This window comes from Quercus lobata, chromosome 3, assembly GCF_001633185.2.
Source record: "Quercus lobata isolate SW786 chromosome 3, ValleyOak3.0 Primary Assembly, whole genome shotgun sequence".
Classification (NCBI taxonomy): Eukaryota; Viridiplantae; Streptophyta; class Magnoliopsida; order Fagales; family Fagaceae; genus Quercus; species Quercus lobata.
In genome coordinates, this window is record NC_044906.1 from 8,575,124 (window position 1) to 8,593,446 (window position 18,323).

Genomic DNA, 18,323 nt, shown 5'->3' on the forward strand with positions numbered 1-18,323 from the left:
GTCAATATTCTCAAAATTTGGATCCCAATGATAATTCTTGTAATAATGGATAAGATAATGGAGATTGTAATATCAAGGCTTAATATGTCATCAAAATCAATTACCTATGTACAAATGCACAAACTCGGAACAAAGGATCATAGCCGTGACCTGAAGGGATCATGTAAACAAACCAGATGAAAAAGAACATATTTCAGACCTTCATGGATTGTTTTTATGAAGGTCCACAAAGTAGGCCAAATAGTGGTGGAGCATTTCAACATTTAAGTTAAGTGATTTAGGATTATGATGGCTGAGGACAAAAAATGAAAATGTGATAGCACAAAGACCATCCCTAAGATCTCTTTTAGAACACGCCTGTCACCGGTTGAGGCAGTATCTTGAACGAAGTTTATCAAGCATCTCTGCATACTCAATTGGCGTTGCCTCGCTACAAAATACTTCATCCCAAATCTTGTGGAGATCTATTCAGAAAATGATTCAGTATTAACAAAAGAACTAAACTTAATCCACGGAAAATTTAAACACCAGAATGCAGATCAGAAATTTACTTCAGTTTCTCTCTTTTGCAACAAGGAGTATAATTTTGTAGAGAACCAACAACAATGTGTATTTGATTATCCTATTAAGCACAATAGCCTTTAAATCCTCAGAAACTTTAGCTGCACAGACTCACTTGTCGATGAAAATCTCAGAGATTCTTAACCATAGAAACTTCTCACCATATGTGTCCATTCTATTTATATTTCCACATAGAACACATACACATCTAAATATCTAATCAGATCCAGAATACGAGTACATTTATGCATTCATAGTTCAACAAAGATCAACACCCTAGATGAATAGATTTTGAGATTTCCTAATATACCCAGTGGATGCTAATTCCTGCCTTCTCAATAAGGTCAGAATCATATTTTTTTACTGGACAAATTTAGAAGACCACCCCCCTTTCCCCCTTCTCTCCTTATTCGCATGCAGGGCAAAAAAAGGAGCTCAAGCTTTCGAGGAATTTGTATCCTAAAGGTTAATGATCAGAAAGGCAGTGACTTATTATTACCCATCCATGGTCTAAGATATATCCTGCAAGATTTTACCTTTTGTTAGTCCTAGACTATGGCATAATTTGTATGCATTAATATAGACTTTGGCCCTTAGCTGGAAGCCTGGAGCCGACATAATTTCAGATATACCAACTCGTTTCTTGTACCTGCTGTTTCTACCGTACATTGGGGGCGGTCCAACCATGCAGGCTAACACAATGAAAATCACTCAACCAAACCCACGTCCCCATTGTGACTCCAACAGTTTGAAGTGAGGCTCAAGATGCCTTTATAAATTTGCATCCAAATAACATGTAAATCTTAACAACTTGCAATGCCTTTATACAAGACAACTTGCACTCAAATAACATGAAAGCTAAAAAGCACTGTAGGATAAAACTTGATATGCTAAAAACATAAAATAAACAACACATAATCACAGTAAATTTAGTAAAAACTGTGAAAGCTTGCCTGTGTATATTACCATCTCTATCTGTAGATGAAAGGCACATGATGAGCAAGTCAAATCTTGAGACATTAGTTAAATTTTCTATGTATCTGATAGCCAGATCCATTTCTTCACTGCCAAAAGTATAAAGCACAAGGGCATCAAGCACTATACAGAGCACAAACAAGAAATTACACAATCTGGAAAAAGACATTCATAGATATGTACTTACGTGAAAAAGGTGGCGACACATTTAATAATGTCAACTAGTAGGGAAGCAGACAATGCATTTTTGAATATCTGTGGCAATGCAGTTGGAGATACAGCCTAATAAAGCAAAAATAACAACTATTAGTGGCAACATCATCGAAATAACTGAAACAGGAAAAATAGCATAAAAGAAAGCATGAGTATTGTAACTAGGACAAACAGGCCAGGAAAATTTCCTGGTTGTTTTACTACATATGAATGTGAAAATCTCTTGGAATAGTCCCTAGAATTAAAAGATCAGGTCAGCAGATGCTAACAATCAATTAATTAGTTTACTTATTGGGGACCATCCAAAGAGGAAGTTTAGGTCTATCAGGCATTGTGTACATCAACCAACAATTATTTCCATAGAAAGGGACTATGTCCATAAATACATATCAATCTTTCATGCTTAGCAATCTATATTGCTATTAGTGTATTTAAATGTGATAAGAGAAACATGAATCTCTCTAGTACTAAATCACATAAAAACCACTATTGCTTGCCTTCAATAAACGAGCCTGTAAAGCACGGTCATCAGAGAGTCCCTTCCAAGAAGCCTCAAATTGATAAGCCGACTTTGGTGGTGTGATGTTTTTTGCAGCTTCAGCCTTGGCTCGAGAAGCTGCTTGAGAAGCAAGCTCTTGCACTGACTTCATCAGCTCTTGCTTTCCTATTCTGTGATTTTTCTGAGAAAAGAAAATGATAGAGAGAACAGGTTAAAAGTTAATCTTCCAAAATAAAGCAAGTTTAGGAGAGCTAATGCCTGCCTAGTAAGCAATGAAAGTGGGCTGAGAAAGGGACAGGGAGGCAAGGATTAAAAGGAAATGTAGTTTAAGATTAGTTAAATACTATCACGACTCATGAGCAAATGGTAACCATTATGGCCTCTTTAGCCGACCAATCCCCCAAACCAGTAATAAAAATCCTAGTCAGAAATACCAATAAAAAAAAAAATCCTACCCAGAAATCAGAAACAAAAGTGTTTGTCTCAAGTAACGGGAATTTTAAAATGGTTTCCAAATTACAGTCTGTTGATGATGCAAGAATGGAAGAGATGGTAGACCCCAGAAGTAAATAAGGAAAAGAAAAAAGGGGAGGGGGGGGGGGGGGGGGGGGGGGGGGGGGTGTTATGTGACAGTCCAACGGTAATGGCATCTTTTATGATGACCCATGTTTGTGATTCGAACCCCACCTCCCCCTCCCATACTATCTACCTATCAAAAAAGAAAAAGAAAAAGATGCTCAAGGTGGATTTCATTTTCAGACCGTTTAGCACTTTACTAATTAATAGGAAAATTGTCTAACTAGAATAAGAAAACTTGCACCCTCAAAGGCCAAAATAAGCAGAACTGACGCACAAAGTTGACCATCTAATTAAAAAGTGGTGAGGAAGTATATATTTCAGCAAAGATTTCATAATTAACCTTAATGCTATTCACTTTAGAACTCTGAATAGCAACTAGACGAGAGCCATCAACTTCTTGTTCTTCTATTCTACTAACAGAATTCACACTTTTGTTATCTCTTTCCTCCACAGATACAGATGCCCTCCCAGAAAACTGTTCAACATTGTCCTGTCAATGTAGTTTAAAAGTGACATAAAATGAGATCATACTACAAATATTATGTTTCAAAATAATGTCACACTTCGGAAAAAAAAAAAAATCAAGCTCTAAATCAAATATATAAGAAATAAAAGACACAACAAAACACACATCAAGGACCAACAAATCCTATTTCGATTATTGTCCCATCTGTTTGATACAGTGTTGTTAAAAGCACGCTTGAAGCGCGCTTAAGCTCAAAGCTCAAAGCCCCAAGGCTCCAGCGCTTTCTGCCTCAAAAGCTAAGCTCATTCAAAGAAGCACGCTTTAGGCGCACTTTTTTGCGCTTTTTCAAAAAGCTCAAAGCACGCTTTTTGGAGCTTTTTTATATTTTTCAAAAAAAAAAAAAAAAACCAAAACTGAATTAAAGCAATAGGATCTTGACATTATTGATATAAACCATTGATTTTGTGTATTTTTAGTGTAAATTACTTATCAAAAAAAAAATATTTTGAGTATAACTTGTCCTAAAACCCAACCCACAACCTCCCAAATCTTCTCTATTTTTATTTTTTCTCCTTGAAACAGTAACCCACCTAGCTCCTTGGTACCAATTACCATGTTGCAATGTCCTCATATTCTTAGCTCATTCATGAAAAAAAAAAAAAAAACAAAAAAACAAAAAAACGTATGATATAATATATGTGGTAATTGTTTAGTTACTTTAGTGGTTGATTTTGAACATAGCAAACTAATTCTTCTAGAGTTATAGTCATTAAGTGATTAAATTATTAACTAATATTACTAATTAGTCATAGGGCATTATAGATATAGGAGATTTAAGAAAGGATATTACATGGAAGTTCTGATAGCTAGCTTATCCAATAAAATAAAATGACTTGACTTGCAATTTTTGTGTTAAAATTGCAAAAGTAGGGTATATCTAAATGTTATATGAATTGCATAAAAAGTTTTATTTCAATTTATATGATAATTGGATCATTTGATTGTTGCATGTCTCATTAATAATAGTTTTTAAAATTTTAAAATTATTTTTTAAAAATGTGCGCTTCACTTCAATCAAGCGCGCACTTGCGCTTTGTGCCTAGGCTCCAAGAGGCCTTTGCGCTTAAGTGCGCCCCTCGCTTTTACCAACATTGGTTTAATAGAAAAATAGAATAAAATAGGAGAAACAATTAAGTTTTAGCCAGATAGGCTTTGTAACTTCTTTTCTTAGGGTTTCCTTTTTTATTTTGGTTTGGGTGGGGGGAAGGGTTAGGAATCACTCCAATGGTCTACATATTCTTAAGCAATGTTTCCATCTAAAATAATCATTTGTTTACCTTATGTCTTTCAATCACATGTGGAGCTTAACCTACAATCGTATGACAAGAACAAAAGATAATAAATATAATGAGTTACATTTATTGATGATAGCCAACAAAAAGCCAAGAAAGGAAGCAGCAATATATTAGACTTAAAGTTATATTACCATGAAATAATTCCTTTCTGTGCTTAATGGTGTTCCACAGAGTAAGTTTCAATTAATTTGAACATAAACGTGCTATCAAATGCAGGAAACAATCAAGTTGTGCTGGCTTCCCATTTTGCCTTATTAAATGAAACTTTTCATTCACATATTATGGCATTCAAAATTATGATTAAAGCTCTAATGGCTAATACCTTGGTGTGACCTTGAACGGCAGACACTCCTGACCTTTGAATATTATTTGGTACTGGATGAACACTATTTCCATTAGCCTTGCTCCCTAAACTTGCTACTTTCTGCATTCCTTGCCCAGAACTTCTTGGTGGTCCAGACACCTTCTGAAGAATCTCCTGGAAAAAGAATTTAAGTTATTTTAAGAACAATAATAGAATGTCATAAAAACGAGGAGTCAAAAACTAAAAGAAAATAAATATCTAGCTGAGGATGCTATTTTAGTGGAAACTATACACCATCAGCTTAGAGAACATGAGAGCAGAATAAAACATCAACTTTCATTAATAATTCTAATCCCACTTCCCTTTTCGCTATCATCTCTAGATTCCATCAACATCTACTCTGCAAACAGAAGTCATTATACTGCCCAATATATCCAACTGTCCAACTCATTAAAAATATCTGAGACATTCGTGGCAACATACAAATTTCCATAGCGTGTACAACTTTAGCTCATTACTAAAGAGCTGTTTCACTCCTGCTCTGCCAGTTTGGCAATTGCAAAAAAAGTACGCAAAAATGTCTATAAGAGCTCTACAATAAATATAAAAACAATTTCAAGTTGTGAAAAGGAAAATTGCAGTGAAATCAGTTTTATATCAAGGGTCACTCACCTGGAAAATGAAAATACTGTCCTCTTGTTATAAAAAGTGAACTCAAATGATTGTAATCTGACATTCAAAAACTTAATCCGCTAAGATTTCAATTGTGACATGACTATGTCCCCTACTAGTGATGTTGTTATTGCTACATTATTTGCTATTTTAAAGTGTGATCTTTTACTGTCACATCAATATTTAATGATAATGGATGCATGCAGAGATTACAACTCAAGAATGTTGAAGCATAGGACCTGTTGAGCTAAACAAACACAAAAGCCATTTAGTATTTAAACTGATTTCAGGATACCGATTATAAACAATCCTATCTCATATTCATAATGTCCAATCTAGCAAAAAGACTCAGTGTGACAATATCATCGCATCGTATAATTATAACTCATAGTTCCCATCGTGCATCACATACACAAAGATTATGAGCTCTACAAGCAACTCATGCGCATATCCAAAAATATTGAGTTTTTTAGAAAGAATGATCTTTTTTTTTTTTGATATGTAATAAAGATATATATTCAAGAAACTACCTTATGCATAAAAACATAAGGCAAAGAGAAAAGTACAATTGGAAAGAAAGAGAAAAAAGAAAAAAAGAGGGAAAGGAGAGGAAACTAATTAAACAGGAGAGAGCTAAGGAACAAAGGGAGGGAATCACTAGAGGTGAGTCCCCAGGCCCTAGACCAGTCAAACAGAGAGCCACTGAAAGAGGCCAATAACTGGTCATCCGAACTTTCCATGTCCTCAAAAGTCCTATTTCGCACCCTCCAAAGACACCACATCAAGCATAAAGGAGCAAAGTTCCAAATGCTAGACACATGCTTTCCAGGCCAGTTCCACCAACCAAATAGAGTATCCGCAACCGATCTTGGCAAGACCCAAAAAATCCCAAAAGATCTAAACACCAAACTCCACAATCGATAAGCCTTATCACAATGAAGTAACAAATGATCCACTGTCTCCCCATTACAACGGCACATGATACACCAATCAACAAAAACCATCCTTCTACCCCTCAAATTGTCACCTGTAAGGATCCTATCCCATACAGCAGTCCACACAAAGAAGGAAACACGCCGAGGAGCCTTAACCTTCCAAACACCTTTCCAAGGAAAGATAATGGGCAAGAGGCTTCTCAACTTATTGTAAAACGAACGGATATCAAAAGCCCCATTCTTTGTCAATTTCCATCGCATACGATCGCCATTCACAGTGGGAGGAAGATTTGATCAAAGGCAACAAATGATCAAAGGCAACAAATCAAATGGAAAACAGAGTCCTTAGTTGAAGACATTCCAAGTAAGCTGTGCAGCAAGAATCCCAAGTCCCAACAATTTGCCAATCTTGCCTCAAATAGTTTCATGAACATATTTGGGTCGGAAATGACTATGTTGCTGGTTAGAACTTTATGTTATTATCTTCAAATAAACTTTTCTTTTTTGTTGCATCCAAAAATAGTTGTGTCCAAAAAACGAAGTCCTTGAAGAAAAAAAACGTGATACCCTCTATTCCAAACAATGACAGACCTACCACCCTTAACTGTAAAGCATGCCCTGTTACAAAGAATGTTCCAACTTACCAGATTACAGAACCTGTCAAACAAACGAATTGGGAACAGGTTCCATGAATATGGGAAAGAACATGCCTCTGCCTCATATAAGAACCTGTATCCAGACTTGATTTTATTCTGAAATACTTTCCAACCGCACAATGGAGATTCTTGCATGATTGAAATCGGATAATGTGAAACCTGGTCTACTTTGAATCAGAAACCTCCATACAGTGGCCATACACTGCTGCAGCTTTCTTTTAATTTTTCTGTACAATAAGTTTAGGCTCAAATATATATATATATATATATATAGATAGATAGATATAATCCGTTTCAATCTACCAAGAAAAAACATATCATTACATATTATTTCCTGCAGCAACTTTGCACCCCAGAGGACAGCAGTGGAAATCATAAATGAGATTTCATTGTGATAGTGAAAATGAATCACTAAATGAGATCTGATATGCTCAAGTGCAAGTATGCTGTTTACAAAATAAGTCCATCTAAATTCTGCACTAACTAATTCAAGCAACAAATACAACCATCCCTCATAGAAATATTCACAATACTTTGCTATGGTATAAACTGCATGAATCAAGTTAACATCATACAGCACAATGGTTGTGCAAACATAGTTTCAGACATCAGTTGCCAAGTTCACTTAAATGATTTTATTCCAAATAAGTACCTCATTGATAATACGAAACACTAGATAGCCTAAAGAATTGCAACCAAAGAATTAGATAGCATAATAACGTTAATTTTATTCCATTAAAATGAATTGAGAAACTGATGACAAATCAAAATCTAGACTAAATAACCAGATTTGCACCACCCCACATCTGTTATAAATAGCTCGTTTGACAAAGTTACTCTTGTTGATAAGTAATGAAATGGGAACTGGCATAGTGGCCTTTTTTTGTAACTTTCAAGTGGGGGAGGTGATGTTTGAACCCAGGTTCTCCTCTTGAGAAAAACAGTAATGGCATTGAGCCACAAGGCTCTTGGCATGACATAGTGACTCGTGTCTTCAAACTTGGTTGGGTGATTTACTAGAATCTTCTAGTATGGCTGGAGGATTACCAGATATGCTTGCAGCTTCACATGCACCTCTTGCATTCAATTCAATAAAACTACTTTTCTTTAATGAAGAGGGAGAATTCTCCTTTTCTATGTTTTCATTAGCCCATTCTTTTCCTTTTCCTTTTCCTTTTTCTTTTTCATTCTCAATTTCTTTATTAGTATGAGTCTCACCGTCTGGCAGGGGAAACAACGGCCACTCAATCAAGAAAATACCTTTTCAACCATCTCACTAATTTCCTTCCCCAGACCATTAGTGTCCAAAATTAGCTCCCAAACAGATTTAGAAGCTTTCTCCAGCACTGGAGCTCTGTATGAAATCGATACAAAATTATAAGTTACAGAAGCTTCAGTAGTCACAAGTGCCATAAAATTAGTATTGTCACACATTGGAAGCCCCTTCTAAACCATGACATTGTAACAAACCACACATGTTGGCAATGTGAGATGTTCCTACAGATCCATTTAGAGATCCCAGGTTCAGAGTAAAAAAAGTGGCAATGGACAAAGAAAGCTCTATCCTCATGTGCATTACTAAAGTTTGACAGAGAGTTGATTTAAGCTTTGAACCACCTAAGGTATGTACATACAAGGTATCTACCCACATGGATTCAGCCCACATACAGGGTATCTACCCAAAATTGCTAAACACACTTTCAAGTTTCATTCATTATCTATCCTTATTTACCATCCATTTGGAACCCCATTTGGGAGAAGATAGAGAAGAAGCTGGCTAGTTGGAAGCGTCTATATTTGTCTAAGGGTGGTAGGCTTACTCTCTTGAAGAGTACCCTCTCTAGTCTTCCCACAAACTATCTATCCTTATTTACCATCCTTGTAGCTGTGGCTGACAGATTGGAGCGTATTCAGAGGAAATTCTTGTGGGGGCCTTCGGAGGAGTGTTTTAAACATTCTTTGGTGGTTTGGGAGAAGGTGTGTTCACCTATAGAGATGGGTGGTTTGGGGGTTAGGAAGTTAGGTCACTTCAACCAAGCTCTATTAGGGAAATGGTTATGGAGGTTTGGCTAAGAAGGAACTAGTCTTTGGCAGAGGGTTTTTGCCACCAAATATGGCAAGGGTCAAGGGGGGTGGACTACTAAAGATTGTAGAAGGGCACACGGGTGTGGCCTTTGGCGTGGTATTAATGTCACTTAGGAGAGGTTCTCCAAACACTTAGCTTTTGTGGTGGATGATGGTTCTCGTATTCGTTTTTGGCATGATAGGTGGGTTGGGGATTTCTCTTAAAATACTTTATCCTCAGTTATATGTGTGTTCTTGTGACAAGGAAGCCTGTATTTCTAACTTGTTGGATCATCAGGAGGATGGAAGTAGTAGATGTTGGAATGTGAGATTTTAAAGGAATTTTCATGAGAGGGAATTTGAGGCTGCCTTCTCTTTCCTAGAACTCATTCAGTCTCGGACCCCAAGTGGTATTGGGTGGGACAGACCCCATTGGTGTCTTAATAGGAATGGTAAGTTTGATACTCGGTCATTCTATCATAAGATCAGGGATACAGTTCCTTACTTCCCATGGAAGGGGATTTGGAAAGTCAAGGTGCCTAAGAGGGTGGCTTTCTTCTTGTGGACCGCAGCACATGGCCGGAATCTTACCTTGGATAATTTGATGCTCCGGGACCTCCCTTTGGCGAATAGGCGCTGTATGTGCTGCTGTTCTGCGGAATCTGTGGACCATCTTCTCATTCACTGTCTGGTAGCTTATTCTTTGTGGGTGCAAATGTTACAAGCTTTTGGGATTCAATGGGTCATGCCAGGTTCTGTGGAGAGTTTGGTGTCTTGTTGGAGTAATTGGTTGGGAAAATATGCTTCGGACGTATGGAATATGGTTCCTGGTTGCTTGATGTGGGTTGTTTGGTTGGAAAGAAACCGGCGCTCTTTTGAGGTTCTGGAGAGAATGCTTGATAAGTTACAAGCGCTCAGCCAAAATACTCTTTTTGAATGGGCTAAATGCTGGGGTTATTCAAATTATTCTTCTGCTTTGGAGTTCTTTTCTACCCTTAGTAGTGCCACTTAAGTTACTTCTTTTTTTCTGTTTTCAGTTGTTTTTGTTTGCTGTTTTTTGTGTTCACCATCATGAACACCTGTAATGGCTGTTTGTGTTTTTCTTGTTGAATAAAAGTCTTATAAATTATCAAAAAAAAAAGTTTCATTCATTATTTTCATATATCCATCCACATTAATCATCAAAATTGGTTACAATGGATTGGTCATCTTATTAATTTTTGACAAAGTCAAGGAAATTTCAAGGTACTGAAAACTCAGTCACTATTTAACAATTGATACTGCTAAGATAACTTTAAGATAATGACAATTGTCCAACAGATGACCAAAGCCTTTTCACAACCACATAAAAGCTATGAGTTTTCCAAAAAGTAAGTGAATGCCTTTAGTGCGCACCTGGGAGGCTATTTCTACCTCTAAAGACAAATTTAAAAAGGACAAAAAACACTAAAACTCACTCAAGTTCCTGCCATAGCGCATCAAACAACTCTCTTTTGGTTTGTTTCTCTGCCGCAGGGGTGTTAAGAACTTTACTCTGTTCAGCCATTTTAATAGTAGTATTCTTAAGCTCTTCCTGCAAAAACAAAGAGCATGGACATACAAAAATTTCTCATTAAAATCAAAATAAACCAGTACTTCCTTAAGCATTGATATCTTTCACAACTATTGATTTTAACTTTTTCCACTCCTCCCTTTCTAATTACAGAATTAAGCAAAGGAGAGAATACTTGTGCTAGAACTTGCTTATGAAATCCAAGAATTTCACTCACATAGGCGGCATCAAACTCATCAAGTCACAACACGTCCCTAAGACTAAAAGAATTGTATAAACATGGACAACTGGTTGGCCTAATGAAATTCAACGGGAGCTAGCAACATGAACCCAAAATTTTATAAAATTCACCAATAAATTTCTAAACTTGATTCTTCTAAACATCTAGATAAGCAACCCACTTTAGTCTACCAGTACTGTCAACAATTCACAAAAAAATTTAGTACATCCCAACAAATTCTTACTGCAAAGTGCAGACCACACAAATTGCAATGTGGTTCAAGAATTAGAATTGGTGATACCAACGCTAGGACTTATACTAAGAACTAGCGGGTATGAACAAAATTTACATAAATACATACATAAGCTGTATATCTAAAACCTCACTAATAAAAAAGACACGCACACACTTATAAACAAGGGAACTTTTTGTTACAAACAACAAAGTCTCTGCACTAAATATTGGGAGGGTTCTATTATTAAAACTCATATGTAACAGACAACACCATCATGTGCATGTGTGCTTATATACATGGACCTTTGATATCATTAAGTGTTATGTATATCACTTGCCCTCTCTCTCTCTCTCTCTCACACACACACACACACACACACTAGTATATGCCACTCATGAGTAACAAGTACAAATTAGTGTTTCTCTTTTGTGATTTTGTGTCTAGCAAAACAAAGGCAGTGTTTGTGTTTATAAGAGAAAAGTTGACGATAAAGATCCGCTCCAAACATGTTTAGATATTTTCTAAATAAAATTATGTGACAAAAATGACATATTCACAGTCCCTTCTATAGTTATATAGCGTGTTGAGAAAAGATATCTCCACATATGTTTAAAATCAAACTTTTTTCATGACAAAAATTTTAGATTCATAACAAATTTTAAAACTTTTTTCACTTTATGAGATGATAAGTTGTGATTAGTGTTCTTTGATGTACAATCTGACACTAACAGAATACCTTGTCAACTCATACATTGCACAGGCCTTGATTTAACTTCCCTTTTATAGATTATTGTTGCCTATCAAAGGCTTCCCTGCAAGTGCAAAAACAAAAATTATGCAGAAGAATGGGACAGCCTCAACATTGATGAGCATTCACTAAAAATCAGATTTGTACCTGAAACACCACAAGTTTTATAACTTCCCCTGCAAAAATGAATGAAAAATCAAGATATTCCTTACAATTATCATTACCCCCATTAGTCAGTTTTATCCTCCACTGCTGTAGGGATGGAGGTGATGTACAATATTTACGATAATGACCTCCAAGCCAAAACACAAGGCTCAAGCATAGTATAATTATTTTTTTTCCTTCTTGCAGATCTAATAAATAGTGCCTTTTGTACAAATATTCCAAACAAATTAATAGATTTCTCTTTAACTATTGAACCTACACAACCTTAACCATTTTCACTCAATACTATCCTCAAACATGGTTTGGTTTTAACCTCCCTCAGTCAATTGTCTATAGAAGAGGAAATATTTGAAGATTTCATAGTTCATACTATTACTATCATTTTCTAGAATAAGGACAAATCGGCTTGTCTACAAGGCCATTCTAGCCTTTCTTACGTAAAAGAAAAAAAAAAATTCAAGATTTCCCATGCACTTTAACATTAGTATGTCCCATTAATCATTAGTCAATATGTTGATATGATTACAGTACAAAGTAAAACAATATGGATTTATCCTAAAGGGAGGGAGGCATGAAGCAACCAAATTGCCAAACTAATTATTATTTGTTTCACAACTGCTGTATGATATAAAAATAAATAAAATTACTAATGATGACATTCTTACTTTAAAACTATTATCCTATGTACCCTCAAATGAATAAAGTTTCAAGAACCCCTAGTAACACTCAAATAGTGGTAAGTGCAAACAGGACAGGAATCAAAATTAGTAAGGGTTGACACAAACTTCATCTAGCATTTTGACAAAAGGAAACTAAAAGATATGAAAGTGAAACAGAAAGTATCTTAAACTGATTGATATTGCATAGGTCTGACAACTCAATTCATAGTTGTTTTAAAACAATAGTTTAACTTGCAAGCACCTATGACGTGTTTTAAGACTAAATTTGATTAGCTAATTACAATTGGATTACTATTGTAAAACTGAAACTGATTCAAGATATAATTTGGTCCAGAACCTAATCGCTAAGCATTTAAGAATTTTGGGGCTGGTTTGGGGAGAGGAGGATACCTATTGAAGGTTTGATATTTAGGCTATATTTGAATTGGAATACTAGTTTTTATAATTGGAAAACTTTGAGTAATGGTTGGAACATAGTATAGCTAACTAGTACAAGAAATAAGATCTATGAATCTAGTCTCAAACTAGGACTCTTGAGTATCCACCTAAGTGGGCAATATAATACACCCAATGGCTAGTCAAAAGGTTTAGCAACAACATGCATGCACAAGAAAATTGCAACAAAAGATCGAACAATAAAAGGAATAAACAATCTTGGGCACATAAATGAAAAGAAATACCATCTTGTAAGAAGTATAGAATTTTACTCAAAGCAAATATACCACTCACATAATGACTAGTGATAGGTTAAAATATAAAAGTTGTCTTTGATCTTGAGAAACTAAATAACCTTCACCCAGACTTTGGAAGCAGCTCTCGAATATTTTCATCTACTTGATTAGACAACAACAAGTCAATAAACATGGCAGCAATTGTTGCGTTTGCTGAAAATCCCTTGTCAACCATCATTTTGAGATATTTCATTGCCTTTGTTGTGTCACCATGTTGCAATAACCCTTGGATTAATATGTTGTATGTGTGATTGTTAGGTGAACAACCATTGCCTTCCATTTTCTCAAGCAACTCGATCGCTTCATCAATTAGCCCTTCTTTGCAAAGCCCTTTGACCATTATAGTGTAAGTCCAAACATTAGGTTGCAATCCTTTTGCAAAAAGACCGCTAAAGATTTCTCTTGCAGTTGTAAGTTCCCCAACATTGCAGAAACCATCAATCAAGATGTTGTAAAACACAATATTGTGGTCCAACTTTTTTTCTTCCATCTCCTGAAACAATGCCATTGCCTCAGCAATTCGTCTATTCTTACAAAATCCATCTAACAAGATGGCATAGGTTTGGGGATTTGGATGTTGGCCGCAAGCTTGCATTGTATTGAATAGCTCCAGTGCAGCTTGGACTCTCTCCACTTTGAAAAACCCATCAATAAGAGTGTTGTAAGTCACAACATTAGGAATCACTCCCTTGTTGGACATTTCATGAAACAAACGCATTGCCTCATCAATTTTTTTACTTCTACAATATCCATTGATCAATATGTTATAGCTAAACACATCCGGTGAACAACCCTTCTCAACCATCATATTAAATGCCTTAACTGCCTCATCCATTTGGTTTTGCAAACAATAACCATCAATCAAAGAATTGTAAGCGACTTTGTCAGGCTCAATGCCTCTTTGAATCATCACATCAAAAACTTCTTTTGCCTCAGTCAACATCCCTTCCTTGCAAAGTGTGTCCACCAATATGCTAAATGTTTGTACATTTGGCATGACCTTCTTTTGCACCATCTCATTCAACAAAGTAGACGCCTCCCTCCACCGGCCAAAATTGCATAGACCTTGAATTACGCAACTGTAAGTGACAACATTTGGCTGAATGCCTTTACTCATCATTTCAGAAAAAATGTTCAAAGCCTCAGTTACCAATTTGTCCTTACATAAACTGTCAATGATCGTGCTATACAGCACCACATTTTGTGCAAAATTCCTTTTTTCAAGCTTCCTGAGCAACCTAATAGCCACACCAGTCTGGCCAATCTTACACAAACCGTTTACTATCGTCCCACAAGTAATTGCATTAGGTTGGTACCCCTTGTTCTCCATTTCATCTACCAACCTCACAGCTCCAAGAATATTACCTCGAAGACATAGCCCATTGACAAGAGTGGTTAGAGTTATATGATTTGGCTGATAACCAAGTTTCAAAATTGTTGCTAAGACAGAGAACCCAAAATCAACCCGTCTCAAACGGCAGTAGCAATTAATCAAAACATTGAGAGTATAAACACTGGGAGAGATTCCGAATGATTCCATTCGTTTAATTTGAGTAATTACTACGGAGTAATGCTTCATTCTTGCAACCGCACCCAACAATTGAGTAAAATCTACAATGGAAGGCAAAGGGCGCATGTGAAGCATTGTATCAAACAGACCTAAGGCATGATCAAGATTCTTAAAGGTTCCAGATTTGCAGTGATCTCTCACAGAATTCAACAACTGATTCCGTTTCTGAGATGGGGTTTTCACATTTTCGCTAATAGTAGAACAATAATGAGAAGTAAAAGCACGAAATGGAAGGCTTACTCTAATAATCAAACGATTGCATATAAGAAGCAGAGAGGATGTTGATTTACCCATTTCACAATGACGACAGTCTCAGCTACCAGCTCGGGTTCGGGTTCGGAACTTCAAAAATCGAAGGGAGAAGTCACGATGGTGGAGTTGCAGTACATGGAAATCGAGTTCGTTGAACTCGGTTTCTGTACATGGAAACCGAGTTCAATGAACTCAATTTCTGTACATGGAAACCGAGTTCGTTGAACTCGAGTTCCATGTTTTCTCCACATCAGTTTTTCCTAAATCGAGTCCACTGAATTCGAATTGTTATAAACAAAATTAGTTTGAAACGTTTGCTAACTAATAATATTGTTTGGGTTTTGTAGTTAGTTTTTTAAAAAATCCGAGAATTGATGGGCATGTGAGTTTGATTGGAAGTATAACTTTAATGACCATATTAAATTTCTCAATTACATCTATTGAGGTCTTAGTTTTTAGAGTTTTTAAATACTTTCTATTAAGTATAATGTTATTTTGTGGAAATGTATTTTTTATTCAAACTAAATATTGTGACCTATCCCCTTTACACAAGCGCGAGTTTAGAGGATTTCTTTTATTATTGTTTAGAAATAAATATATAAAATTAATTGATAAAAGTTTATCCAATAAAAGTTGACACTTGACAACACATATTCTTTCCAAAATGTTTGGTAGCAATAAAAAAATGACATGTGTCCTGTCGTGTGTAATACACGTGACTAACTTGATTAGTTGGGTTAAGTGAGTCATGTGTATTGCACATGATAAAGACAAATGATATCTTCTTATTAGTGATTGAAATCCAAAAGTTCAAAGATTTCTTTAAAACATAAGGTTTAGATTGGCAAAGTCTATTACAACTTAATAATCACCAAGTCAAAACATTAAATCTGCAAAAGCAAAACAAAATACATGTTAAACAAAGCATAAATCCAAATGGTTGTCAAAAGAAAACATTAAATTTGCAATGTAAAATGCAAAAAGCCCATAACTTTTCCCAAAATTGCACATACAGTTCCAAATCTATACGCAAAACCCAGATCCAGATTCATTCATATACATATATAATTGTTGGTGTTATGAAGGTACATTTCTTCCAGGATTGACATAAATTTGGTTTCAAATTTCTCCTATAGTGTGCTATGAACAAAAACAATATCTCAATAGTAATATACGAGAAATTGGGATGTAGCATCCATCATTGTAGCTAATTGCCGGGGAATATGTTTTCCCAAATCTTGTTTGCAGCATACATATATGTTAATACTTGATAGTAAATGAGATAGCATGAAAATACATTAATTGTCCAAGTCATAGCTAATTTGCTCAAAGCATCTTTCTGGATAGGATAGTATAGTAGCAATATATCCTTAGAATAGACCACCATTGTCCAAGTCATTTGACGTCCATAAATTGATTGTGAAATCCCAAGAACCTGAAAATACATAAGCATATGGAACCAGAACACAATTAGCTAAACTTTAAACTTACAAACATAATATTTTTTTTTTAGTTATAGTTACTAGGAAATGAACACCAAACACTGAACCACCACAAATGTGGACAAGCCATCATTCTTCATCAGATTTTAGCTTTCAGAAATTTGCCAAGTTCAGAATCTCAGATGGTACAAATATTTAGAACTAACATCCAAAAGTTGGGCGTTTATTAAAAAAAAAAATATCTAATTTAATTCTAAATTAAATTCCAATTATTGCCTAAATTTGCTTCAGCGTCCTATCTAAGTTTTTAAAATTTTTGTTATAGGTGAGTTAATGTCGTGCAAAAGACAAAGAGTCTAATATAAATAAATTATCAAAAACCCAATAAAAAAAAAGAATAAACTCATGTACATATCCAAAAATAAAGATACAATAAAAAAATTAGAGAGAGAGAGGGTAATCTCATCTATGACTATATAAATAATTAAAGAAAATCCAATTAGATTCTAAATTGGATTTCAATTGTTATCTAATTTTACGTTACGTGTCCTTTCTAAGTTTTTAAACTTTTTGTTCTGGGTGAGTTATAATGTTGTGCAAAAGATGAAGATTATTATACAAATAAACCATCAAAACTTAATAAAGAAAGGATAAAAAAGAGAGAGTAAAATCACGTGTATATAAAAATTATAAAATTAAGAGAGAGAGAGGAAGACTCATCTATGACTTAAAAAATGTCTAAGTCTTAAACTAGGTATAATTTGAATCCATACATGTGTGTGATTAATATATATATATATATATATTAAAAACCAAAGTTTAGAGAAAATCCAATTAGATTCTCAGTTTTGCGCCATGTGTCTTATCTAATTTTTAATTTTTGTGTCAAATAAATTATTGAGTGTAAATATCAAAGAGGCCAAATCCAATTGAAGTCCAATTTTGTGTTGCATGTCCATCTAATTTTTTAAATTTGGTAGCAAGGGAATTATTGGGTATAAAAACCAAAAAGTCTAAATCCAATTAAACTCTAAATTTTACACACACACACACACACACACACACACACACACATATATATATATAGAGAGAGAGAGAGAGAGAGAGACACACACACACACACACACACACATATAATGAGAAACCGTTACATATTTTAAAAATGCATGGTTTAAAAAAGATGTAAGCTAATACCATGTATAATTTGAATTGAACCATGTAATTGCAATTGTTTTTCAATGTACTTGTACATATGCACGGGGCTATACACTAGTTAATTCTAGTGTGTAACCCATGCTTACGCACAGAAATTGTCAATTGTAGTGGTGCTATTGGTTATTAAACATATAAAATATTAGTTATGTAATTTTATTATGACATAGATATGTTCATGATTTTATCATTATGGAACTACTTAAACATATTTTACTTTTTCCAAATTGATTTAGA

General features: G+C 35.1%; 2 protein-coding genes across 4 annotated transcripts; both read right to left on the reverse strand.

Annotated features, from left to right (window-relative positions):
• Window positions 1-72: 72 nt before the first annotated feature.
• Window positions 73-12,098, reverse strand: LOC115979840. 2 transcript variants are annotated; one of them, XM_031101900.1, is made up of 9 exons: window positions 12,020-12,098; window positions 10,737-10,842; window positions 8,476-8,569; window positions 4,971-5,126; window positions 3,168-3,317; window positions 2,247-2,429; window positions 1,724-1,818; window positions 1,528-1,625; window positions 73-464 (listed from the first exon to the last, which is right to left on the reverse strand). In XM_031101900.1, the coding sequence occupies exons 2-9, from the start codon at window positions 10,823-10,825 to the stop codon at window positions 361-363; spliced, it is 969 nt and encodes a 322-aa protein (XP_030957760.1). In that variant the 5' UTR covers window positions 10,826-10,842; window positions 12,020-12,098; the 3' UTR covers window positions 73-360. The 2 variants fall into 2 exon arrangements, with proteins under 2 accessions (XP_030957760.1, XP_030957761.1); XM_031101901.1 differs by lacking the exons at window positions 8,476-8,569; window positions 12,020-12,098 and adding an exon at window positions 7,204-7,442 and having other exon boundaries at window positions 10,737-10,765.
• Window positions 12,099-13,509: 1,411 nt separating this feature from the next.
• Window positions 13,510-15,578, reverse strand: LOC115979839 (putative pentatricopeptide repeat-containing protein At1g12700, mitochondrial). Of its 2 annotated transcripts, XM_031101899.1 has the most exons (2): window positions 15,471-15,577; window positions 13,510-15,221 (listed from the first exon to the last, which is right to left on the reverse strand). In XM_031101899.1, the coding sequence occupies exons 1-2, from the start codon at window positions 15,472-15,474 to the stop codon at window positions 13,672-13,674; spliced, it is 1,554 nt and encodes a 517-aa protein (XP_030957759.1). In that variant the 5' UTR covers window positions 15,475-15,577; the 3' UTR covers window positions 13,510-13,671. The 2 variants fall into 2 exon arrangements, with proteins under 2 accessions (XP_030957759.1, XP_030957757.1); XM_031101897.1 differs by having other exon boundaries at window positions 13,646-15,578.
• Window positions 15,579-18,323: the final 2,745 nt, after the last annotated feature.